Raw genomic sequence first — 11,552 nt, forward strand, 5'->3', positions numbered from 1 at the left:
GCCACCACCAGAAGTCCTCTTCTTCCCGCTGTTACCAGACTCCTAAACAACCATCTTATGGACTGACCTAATTGACACTACACCTCTGTATGCTTCATCCGATGCCGGTGCTTACACAGTTACATTGTGTACCTTGTGTTGCCCTATTATGTATTTTCTTTTATACCCTTTTCTTTTCATGTACTTCATGATCTGTTGAGCTGCTCGCAGAAAAATACTTTTCATTGTATCTCGGTACACGTGACAATAAACAAATCCAATCCAATCCAATCCAATGATCAGTTGAATCCTCGTCCACACACAGAGCACGTGTACAGTCTTTCCTTGCTGTCAATGGTGTGGTGTTCTTTCAGGCTGTGAAACTGGTTAAATCTCTTTCCACAGTTAGTTCACTGGAACTTTCTCGCTCGGGTATGTGCTGTGTGTGTGTCGGTGCTTTTCCAGTCACACTGATATTTGAAATCTTTGCCCCCAGACAGAACAGACAAACACATTGAAAGTTTGTGCTTTTTAGGTCGTAATGAATTGAGTGACACCGTCAGATCTCAATATGATGTTTGGTTCGAGTTGCCCAGCTGCCAAACCTCCCGTTCTAATGCTCTGAAAAAGAGGTTTCCAAAAATGAGCACTGTATGAATAGGATAGAAATTCACAACAGATCATTCTAGTTTCTATCGAACCTTCTTTCCTCTCTTGCTTTCCCCAAGCATGTGGTCCAGTCAAACAAAAAGACCAAAATCAGCTAGAAGTCCCAACAAAAGTGCCGGGAACCTTCCTAACTGAACCAGAATATTGTTCCCAGTGTCTCTGGAACACTCTGTCCGCTGAGGTGTGGTTGTGGAAGGTGTCAATCATTCCGGTGGTTGTGGAAGGTGTCAAGCATTCCGGTGGATACCGCATGCTCCCTCTGAGGAGCCACTGGGAATAGACAAAACCACGCAACACAGTCGGCAGCCAGAGTAACCACCCACCCACCTCCAAGGTCCTCACCCAGCTACAATTCACTGTTTTAACCAGGTCCAAGGTTAGATTCAAGATCTTACGCTCAGCACAAGGATACTAGATATTATAGACTGTAAGATCCACAAACTCTGCCAAGATAGCTGCAATTTAACAGGTTATTATGGACATTAAACTGTGGGCAATATTCGATTCTCTGACCAATAATTAGTTAAACACGGACCTGAATAAGGAAACTTAGAGCCACCTGTGAAGTTTAAATGTCTCGTTGTGTCAGTATGAACCAGCATTTGAGGAATATGAAATCACGGCACTGTTAGTCTCCAAGTGCCGTATTGAACACAGGAGAATGAGCTCGAATTGGGGCATAGATAAGCGTGAATGAGCATCGTAAACTGCTCTTGTATCGGGATGTTCTGGGTCTCAGAGTTTTAACTCTGCAGTTAATTGTCAGGGATGCAGTATAATAAACCCTGAACAAAGCAAATGTGTGTGTGAGAAGCATCTGAAGCAGCTGAACCAGCAGAGCTGAATGTCTCCCAGTGCAGCCACAGTACTGAACTTATTCCAGCTTCCAAGCCCACCTGAGAACCAACCTCCTGGCTATTCATCGACAAGAAGCTTCAGAGCCTCATGAGAATTATTTGTTTCTAAAAACCCTTGACTCCAACTAAAGGACCAGCTCAACAAGAAGACCACAGACCTGCAGCAATATAAAGATTGCAGTCTACATTCCATTTTCATCATTACAGCTTCAACTTGACTTGTACCTAATTTCTGTGTATGTGTCAGTGAGTGTGAAATAGACGAGAGACTGAGATTTTCAAACGTCCAGGAAATAGTGTGATAATAAATAACCTCCTTTCCTTTAAAAAATCACCAGTAAGCTTGCTGCTGAAAGTATTTTAAATGAAGAAATATCACTCTGAGGGGAAGAAAATATCACACAAACATCCTGATAATGAACTGGAAAGGACCACGAAATGTAATCAAACGCTGTATAACCCCCTTCAAGTAGCTATATAGAGGCTGCAGCTTCTCACACTAAATGTATCCGTGATCCATAGACACCTCCAGGCTACAAAGATCAGCTGGATCCTGGGAGTAGGTGAAACTTATTTAAAACCTGTTTCACTGCAATTTTCTCACCGGCACTAGGACCCGGCTGGGAACAGAAACCCACTAGTTGTTGCGTCACCAAGACGCCAGCGCATGCGCTCTGTTTTCCCAAAGATGGCGTCTGTGAACCAGGGCCTGGTCCCGGGAGAGAGCTGACCGGCGGTGATGTGACCTGAGGATCACCGCACCTCAGGCAAGGGGCCAGGTTGGGAAGGCGGTGCCTTCAGGAATAACTGGGAAGGTGATGTTTGGGCAGTTGCTGCAGTCTGTGTAGTGAAGGTGCTGTCACAGTGGTGTGAGGTGAGGAAGTACAGGATTATCACCCAGCAATGATCAATTAAGGGGAATGTAAATCCAGCTCAGGCTGCTTTCAGATTGGAAAGGGAGCTAAGGTGTGTCCTTGGAGCTGGTGAATGTTGTGGCTTTGGCAGTTTCTCTATAAACTCCTTCTCAATCTCCCTCCCTCTCCCACCTCTATCTTTAGAATCATAGAGTTTTACAGCACGGAAAGAGGCCCTTCGGCCCATTCATAATCTTTATCATTAGTGTCACAAGTAGGCTGACATTAACACTGCAATGAAGTTACTATTAAAATCCCGTAGTCGCCACATTCCGGCGCCTGTTCGGGTACACAGAGGGAGAATTCAGCATGTGCAATTCACCTTACAAGCTCATCTTTTGGGACTTGTGGGTGGAAACTGGAGCATGCGGAGGAAACCCGCGCAGACAGAGGGAGAACGTGCAGACTCCACACAGACAGTGAACCAAGCTCGGAATCGAACCCGGATCCCTGGTGCTGTGAAGCAGCAGTGCTAACCACTCTGCTACTCTGCCATTATTAGATTACTAGCTCTGGATGAATTGTGTCCCAGGATGCTGTGGGAGGCGAGGGAGAGAATGCAGCGGCTCTGATCCAAAGTTTTAACCACAAATACGCCTGTTTTTGCTAAAATTTAGACATTTAAGGTGTGATCTAATTGAAGTATTTGAGCTATTAACAGGGAACGACAGGGTCGATGAAGATAAACTATTTCCACTGGTTGGAGATTCTAAAACTAGGGATCATTGTCTAAAAATTAGGGCTAGACCGTTCAGTACAGGTGTCAGGAAGAAATTCTTCATACGCAGGGTGGCAGAGGTTTGGAACTCTCTCCCACAAACAGCAGGTGAAACTGGATCAGTTGTTAAGTTTAAATCTGAGGTAGAGTTTTGTTAAGCAAAGATATTAATGGATATGGAGTTAGGTCACAGATCAGCCTGATTTCACTAAATGGCGTACAGACTCGAGAGGCTGAATGGCCTACTCCTGTCCCTATGTGTATTTCTGTGATTCTGAAATTCAGACAATATTATGACAGGGAAAGAATCCGGATTAGAACCTGAGTTAGTCCGAGCTGCAAATCATCCCTCCATGGATTTAATGAAGGCCAAGGCAATAGTTGGATTGTTGAACGACTTGATGGAGTTGTTGGATACCATTTTTCGGGTTGCAGGATAAAGCCTGACATAATTCACTCACCACAGGCTGGAGCTGTCTTTGAACTTCATCAAAGCTTCGACGCTTCGTTTGTGTTGCTGCCGAAAAGTCCTGGAAGAAGTAAATCCTCACTCCTTCCTGGGGCCAGGTGCTACCTCGCCGTTCCCTCTCCAGGACATTCTTTCAAGTTGTGGAAGTGAATGATTACAGGCCTGGGATGAAAACTATCCCTCGGCCTCAAAGACCGATGCACCGTTTCTAATTTGAAACGCTCAGGCTTCACATCCAACTTGAGAAAACGTGGCAGTGGATCCTCGCAGAACCTAACGGGAGCCTTACCCTCCACACTGAATGGACAGAAAAAAACAGCATTCATGGGCAGCACGGTAGCACAGTTGCTTCACAGATCTAGGGTCACAGGTTCGATTCACGGCTTGGGTCACTGTCTGTCTGGAATCTGCACATTCTCCCCGTGTCTGCGTAGGTTTATTCCGGGTGTCCAGTTTCCTCCCACAGTCCAAAGATGTGCAGGTTAGGTGGATTGGCCATGATAAATTGCCCTTAGTGCCCAAATAAAAGGTTAGGTGGGATTACTGGGTTACAGGGATGGGGTATGGGCTTGGATGGGGTTCTGTTTCCAAGGTGCAGACTCGATGGACCGAGTAGCCTCCTTCTACACTGTAAATTCTATGATTGACCATTGGACAGACCGACGACTCGGATGTTCTTTCTCCGACCCTCAGTCCTCCAGGACCTCCGCCACGCCACTCGGCTGGTTTTCAAAGGATTGAATTCTTGTCTCCGTCGAGTAGGCATCTTACTGAATGTTCAGGATTCTCTCCTCCGGATCATCGAGCATCTTCATGGCGTTTTGGAGCTGGGCCTTATGAGCTCACAGATATTGAGTCAGCACACTCAGCCTCTGGTCAGTAACACGGATAATTTCGGTAGTCATCATTTTTGCCGCCTCCCAGAGAGCCCCGGAGAGGGCGGGGTCGAGAGACCTCCCAAGGGTCAGGCCGCCATGTTGAAAAGGCGGCTCCATTCCCGCTGAATCCACCTGCGCTGTTTATCAACGGATTTCACTTTTACTGGCATAATCCTACCAATCCGAACCCTGAAGTCTTCCAGAGACATGGTAACAAATATGAATTCAAGGATTAGGTAGATGAGTGCCAGGCTATCAGGATCAGTGACAGATTTGAGGTGAGCGGCACTAGAACCTACAGAATAGCAGCTCCCGCACCCGTATCAAATACCAGACACCCCGGCACAGACATATTTCTGATTCAGGATGTCAAGTGTTATGCGGAACTGGCAGGTAAATGGAGAGAAAGCTGAGATGAGGAGGGATTTCTTTATTTGAGGATGTGGTGAAGCTTTGGAATTCCCTCCCTCAGAGCATTCTGGAGATTCAGTCATCAAGTATTTTCAAGACACAGACTGATTGGTTTCAAGATATTGAAGATGTCGAGGGACATGGGGATAGTGTGGGGAAAACGGTGCTGAGGTAGATCGGCAAATGATCCCATTGAATGGTTCAGGCTTGATGGGCCGAATGGCCGACTGCAGCTCATATTTGTTGTGATCTCCTGGACAGGAAGTTGTGAGCTTGGATCTGTCAATCAACATGAATCAGCACCTTCAGGAGAATAGGGAGGGTGAATATTAGAGTCAGCAGAGTGAGAATGGAGGGAGAGTGTTTACAACTTTAGGGGAATAAGAGAGGAAAAAATACGCCACCAAAACTAGAATTGTCCATTCTGAGTTTCTATCCTGTATTGACAGTCATGACTTTTGTAAATTGTTTTTACAGGATATTAGACGAGGAGGAATTACAGACAGAAATCTCAATAGTCAAGTCTCGGTGTGACAGAGTCACTCGATTCCTTACAACCTGAATATGTACAGAACAAAGAAATGTACAGCACAGGAACAGGCCCTTCGGCCCTCCAAGCCCGTGCTTGACCTTTGAATCTAGAAGAAATGTTTGTCTGATCTGTCGGATTCTATAGATTTGAAACATCAATGTGACTGGAAAAGCACCGAGACCCACACAACACACACCCGAGTGAGAGTGTTCCAGTGAACTGACTGTGGAAACATCAGTGTGACTGGAAAAGCACCGAGACCCACACAACACACCCGAGTGAGAGTGTTCCAGTGAACTGACTGTGGAAACATCAGTGTGACTGGAAAAGCACCGAGACCCACACAACACACACCCGAGTGAGAGTGTTCCAGTGAACTGACTGTGGAAACATCAGTGTGACTGGAAAAGCACCGAGACCCACACAACACACACCCGGGTGAGAGTGTTCCAGTGAACTGACTGTGGAAAGAGCTTTAACCAGTTACACAGCCTGAACAAACATCATACCATTTACAGCAGGTAAAGACCGTCCCCGTGTTGTGTGTGTGGTCAAGGATTCAGCTGATCATCCACCCAAGAGAGACACGAGGAGACCCAAAACATGGAGAAACCGTGGAAATGTGCGGACTGTGGGAAGGGATTCAAAGCCCCATCAGAGCTGGGAACTCATCGACGCAGTCACACTGGGGAGAGGCCGTTCACCTGCTCCCAGTGTGAGAAGGGATTCACTCAGTTATCTCACCTGCAGTCACATCAGCGAGTTCACACTGGGGAGAGGCCGTTCATCTGTTCCCAGTGTGAGAAAGGATTCACTCAGTTATCTCACCTGCAGTCACACCAGCGAGTTCACACTGGGGAGAGGCCATTCACCTGCTCTGAGTGTGGGAAGGCATTCAGTGATTCAGCCAACCTGCGGAGACACCAGCGAGTTCACACTGGGGAGAGGCCATTCACCTGCTCTCAGTGTGGGAAGGGATTTACTCAATTATCCACCCTGCAGTCACACCAGCGAGTTCACACTGGGGAGAGGCCATTTGCCTGTTCTCAGTGTGGGAAGGGATTCATTGATTCATCAAGCCTGCAGAGACACCAGCGAGCTCTCACTGGGGAGAGGCCGTTCAGCTGCTCTCAGTGTGGCAAAGGATTCACTCGGTCATCCACCCTGCAGAGACATCAGCAAATTCACACTGGGGAGAGGCCATTCACCTGCTCTCAGTGTGGGAAGGCATTCACTCTGTTACCTCACCTGCAGAGACACCAGCGAGTTCACACTGGGGAGAGGCCATTCACCTGCTCTCAGTGTGGAAAGGGATTCACTCAGTTATCTCACCTGCGGAGACACCAGCGAGTTCACACTGGAGAGACGCCGTCCACCTCTCAATGTGCGATGGGATTGCATACTTCATCGCACCTGCTGTGACGCCAACAATTTCACAATTGATTATGGGGTTGGATTCTGCTGTTATTGTTTCTGCTCTACATCCAGGACTGCATTTTGTTCATTCTGACAGGTGGTCAGTGGGGATGGTTGGAGGGTTTCTTTCTGCTGTACTGGCCGGTCTCACTACTTTGGCTCCAGTGGGCTGATGCTGTTTGAGCCTTGTTGCTAATTCCTGGCTTCAAATTGCACAAGGATCTCGGAGTGAAAGGGTGTTTGGAAGTTGAAGATATTTAGTTTCCATTTCTTTTTGGAACTTTCGAACCAGGCCACGTTGTCTTGGAGATGGGCCCTGGTGGTTACGTGGTTCTTTTGTTTAAGTTATCTGAGTGTTCCTCATAGAAGAAAGCTATCAGGGTATGAGGAGGAAGTTGTCCGATGTGGACTGGGAAACTGATTGGTGCAGGGAATACTTAATATTTAAAGAATTATTCCATATTTATCAGGGGTCGGTTTGCTCAGTTGGCTGGACTACTGTTTGTGATGCAGAGCAAGGCCAACAGTGAGGATTCAACTCCCGTACTGGCTGAGTTTATTCATGAAGGCCCCACCTTCTCAACCAGGCCCCTCGCCTGAGGTTTGCTGACCCTCAGGTTAAATTGAGGAATTGAACTAAAGAAAAGAGCATTAGACTGGGATGACCAGTTAGAATAGTGCATTATGGACATTAATTCAGGTTGCAGGGAGTGAACAAAGAGATGGGCAAAGCATGGCGAGAGGGGGAGGGGTGGCTATCAGGACTGGCTCTTTGCACAAAGGATGCTGGGAGGCAGAGGCCCAGAGGAAGGAAAGGAATGTGTAATGAGCCTATCAGAATCAGTGGCAGTTAGATTATATGACCAGGTCAAGGAAAGGGCCTATCGGAATCTTGTATTCGTGTATGTGGAACTTGATGCTGCATGAATGTATATGAGACCACATGTGTTGCCTCCCTTTGTCTCACTCGCTCTGGGAGTTTCAAGAGACATGGGTCTCCTGCCTTCATCAGAGGGAGCGTAAGCTTGCAAGCTATTTGAAATAAACTAAAGGAATTTCAGCGAGGAGAGAAGCCGATGGTCCTCTGGGATTTTTGTGACTTTTATTTCACATATATACAACAAATATAGATTTATTTAAGGAATAAAAATCAAACAGGAAAAGTGATGCAACCGTGGCTAACAAGAAAAGTTAAAGATTCCATTAGATCAATGGAAGAGGCTCATAACGTGGTCAAAATAGTGGTAACCTGAGGATTGGGAAATGTTTTACAATTCAGCAAAGGAGGACCAATAAACTGATAAAGAGCAATAGAATATGAGGGCAAACTGGGGAGAAACATAAAAACCGACTGGTGAAGCTTCTATAGATATGTAAAAAGGAAAAGATTGTCAAAGACAAATGTGGGTCCATTCCAGGCAGAGACAGGACAGTTCATAATAGGGAATGAGGAAATGGCAGAGAAACTAAGCAATGTGTGTCTGATTTCACAGAGGCAGATGCAAAAATTTCACCAAAACACGAGCGAACCAAGCGACAAGTGAGCACGAGGGACAGAAAGAGATGAGAATTAGTGAAAAGTGGTACTGGAGAAATGAATGGGGTTGGAAGCGAATAAATGCCCAATAGCTGATGATCAATATCCCAGAGTGTTGAACGAGGTGGCTGTAGAGATCGCTATTCCTCATTCCTCACTATAATCGTGCAGTTCGACTTTAGATTGCATACCTTTGGTACGGTAGCACAGTGGTTAGCACTGGTGCTTCACAGCGCCAGGGTTCCAGGTTCAATTCCCACTTGGGCCACTGTTGTACAGAGTCTGCACGTTCTCCCCGTGTCTGCGTGGGTTACCTCCGGGTGCTCCGGTTTCCTCCCACAAGTCCCGAAAGATGTGCTTGTTAGATGAATTTAGACATCCTGAATTCTCCCTCAGTGTACCCGAACAGGCGCCGGACTGTGGCGACTAGGGGCTTTTCACAGTATCTTCATTGCAGTGTTAATGGAAGGCTACTTGTGACAATAATAAAGATTATTATTATTAAAAAAGAGCAAAGTTCTATGTGTAGGTTAAAGTAGCTTCTAGTTTGTTTGTTTGTTGCATTAAAAGTCATAAAACTTGAAGTCCCGCCGTTTGATCCTTTTAATTTGTTGACTGGGAATTCGATTTTTTTTCAAGAAGTTTCTGACCTTTATGGGGGTCGTAATCCACAAATTCTGACTTCTGGTTTGAGCCTCTGGCACCTTTCTGTCTCTATTGCTCGTGTCAGTGACAGCTGAGGGCTGAATTTAGCTGAGAATAAAGGGGCCTGTTCACTAATAGAGACAGGAAGGTGCTGGAGGCCTGACTGGGAAATGAATCTCCAACTAATCAGGAGCGAGGGTGACGGGCTGACGGTGATGCGACCCCCAGGGTTCAGTGCCCCCGTGTCCAAAGTCACGGGAACAGGGTACAGAGGAGCCGCAGGGAAACCATTTGGGACCAGAACATTGTGACCATCCTGTTACTCTGGTTGTCTTTCATCCTCAAGTAATTTTCTGTTACTTTTTTTAACCGTGTTCTGTTTCGTCAATAAACTTTTAACAGGAAAATATTTGAATTTGTTGGACTTCTCCTGATTACATTTTTCACTTCCCGTAAAGTGGGTGAGAGGGGTTGGCAGGCTCTTTAACAGAAAGTGAGTCCCTCTAAGGTAATTGGCAAAGGGGCCAGAGGGGGAGAGGAGATTTGATTTTTCTTTTGATACATTGTTTGAAAATGAAAATGGGGTTCAGGGAATCAATCGTGATTGACTAATTTATCAAGGTTCTCTGAGGAAGTAACAAGGGATGTCAATAAAGGGGAACCTGTAGATGTGCTTTATCTGGATTTCCAGAAGGTATTTCCCATTGTGCCACATCAAAGGTTATTGCACAAAATGAGCTCATTGTGTGTGTGTGTGTGGGGGGGGGGGACATATCAGTATGGATAGAGGATTGGTTAGCTAACAGGAAGCAGACAGTAGTTATAAATGGGTCATTTCTGGGTGGGTAAGGTGTGACAAATGGAATGGCACCAGGATCAGTGCTGGGCTCCCAACCATTTACAATCTGTACGAATGTGTTGGATGACGGGATTGAATGTATGACTCGTACAGGAAGGGAAGTAATATGTGAAGTAGATTTAAGGAGGCTGCAAAGGACGTGAGAGTCACCCAAGGCCGTTATCGAACCTGGGTCCCTGGCACTGCGAGGCAGCAGTGCTAACCACTGTGCTCCCATGTCGCCCCTTCGACTGAACCTTTACTGTGGCTGGGTCAAACTCCTGGAATTCCCTCTCGAAAAGCACAGTGGGTGTCCCAACACCACACCGACAGCAGCAGTTCAAGAAGACAGCTCACCACCTTCTCAAGGACAATTAGGGATGGGCAATAAATGTTGGTGAAGATTTTGTAATCTGTGCTGAGGAGGGAGACCGGTCACCATTTTTTAAGGTGGGGGAGATCCTCCCTCTTTGGCAGCAGGGTAATGGTGGCATCTCCCCAGTCACGAGACTTTTCCCCCAGGACCCCTGCGTCGTCGCTCCCCAGAAGTTCCAGAACACTCTGAAAGTCTGCATGGTCAGCCCGGGGTTTTTGCTCCTGGACAGACTGTCGAGGGCAAAGGTCAGCTCCCTCAGGCTTATAGGGTTATCAAACCTCCCGGCGCCCTCTGGGCCGATCTGCGGCAGGTCCTTCCACAAAACTCAAAGCATCCTCCTTGGACGGATCCAGGAGAAATGGGCACTAGATGTTTCGAATTTGTGCCCTGACCCGAGATGAGGGACCAATCATCAGCCAGCAGTGTAAGGAACTGCTGATGGACCCCACGCATTTTTGCCAGAAGTAGGAGAACTGGGGTCCATGAGGATCTGGATCTATGACCTCAGAAACGGGCCACGGGTCTCGACAAGTTGCAGATCCCGCATGCGCCCTTCTTCTCCCTGAACATCAAGCACGGGGCCAGATCCTCATCGGGCTGACTGAGACATGACTCCAGGTAACGTACCTCCTTGACCATCTCCTCGACCTTGGATTTCGGCCTCTTTGTCGACCCCCTCGCATTCTCATGACAGAAGGTAGGCATGGGAGTCTTGCCCACGTCCCACCATAACCTCATGGGGAAGCCTCTCCGCTTCCTTCTCAAGCCCGTCCAGATCCGACGAACGAGCCAAGGAACCACTTGTCCTCCAGCAGTAGGTTGTTGAAGTGCCAGTACGTGGACCGTGTCTGAGCACGAGACAGGGCGAGCCCCACCCAGACCAGACTGTGGTCCGAGCACGGCACCTGCTGCACAGAGGCCATCAGGAAATGGGGCGGGGCAGGGCAGCACGGTGGCAGAAGTGGTTAGCACGGCTGCCTCACGGCGCCGAGGTCCCAGGTTCGATCCCGGCTCTGGGTCACTGTCCGTGTAGAGTTTGCACATTCTCCCAGTGTTTGCATGGGTTTCACCCCCACAACCCAAAAGATGTGCAGGGTAGATGGATTTACCATGCTAAATTGCCCTTAATTGGAAAAAATTAATTGGATGCTCTAAATTAAAAAAGAAAAAGATGGTAACGGGGCAGCTGTGACCTTGAAATGTAGAGGTGGTCAATTCTGCACACTCCGACCCCAGGCCTCAAAAAAGTGAAGACGCTGGAGTCAGGATAGAGTCTGCCAGACATCCACCAAGTCAAAGAACCCGACCAGGTT

The 11,552-nt window shown here is 47.3% G+C and overlaps 1 protein-coding gene across 2 annotated transcripts; it reads left to right on the top strand.

Annotated features, from left to right (window-relative positions):
* Positions 1 to 2,158: 2,158 nt before the first annotated feature.
* Positions 2,159 to 8,964, top strand: LOC140418627 (uncharacterized). 2 transcript variants are annotated; one of them, XM_072502184.1, is made up of 2 exons: positions 2,159 to 2,272; positions 5,373 to 8,964. In XM_072502184.1, exon 2 carries the CDS (start codon positions 6,031 to 6,033, stop codon positions 6,847 to 6,849), a length of 819 nt encoding a protein of 272 aa, XP_072358285.1. In that variant the 5' UTR covers positions 2,159 to 2,272; positions 5,373 to 6,030; the 3' UTR covers positions 6,850 to 8,964. The 2 variants fall into 2 exon arrangements, with proteins under 2 accessions (XP_072358285.1, XP_072358284.1); XM_072502183.1 differs by having other exon boundaries at positions 2,205 to 2,379.
* Positions 8,965 to 11,552: the final 2,588 nt, after the last annotated feature.

This window comes from Scyliorhinus torazame, chromosome 5 (assembly GCF_047496885.1).
Source record: "Scyliorhinus torazame isolate Kashiwa2021f chromosome 5, sScyTor2.1, whole genome shotgun sequence".
Classification (NCBI taxonomy): Eukaryota; Metazoa; Chordata; class Chondrichthyes; order Carcharhiniformes; family Scyliorhinidae; genus Scyliorhinus; species Scyliorhinus torazame.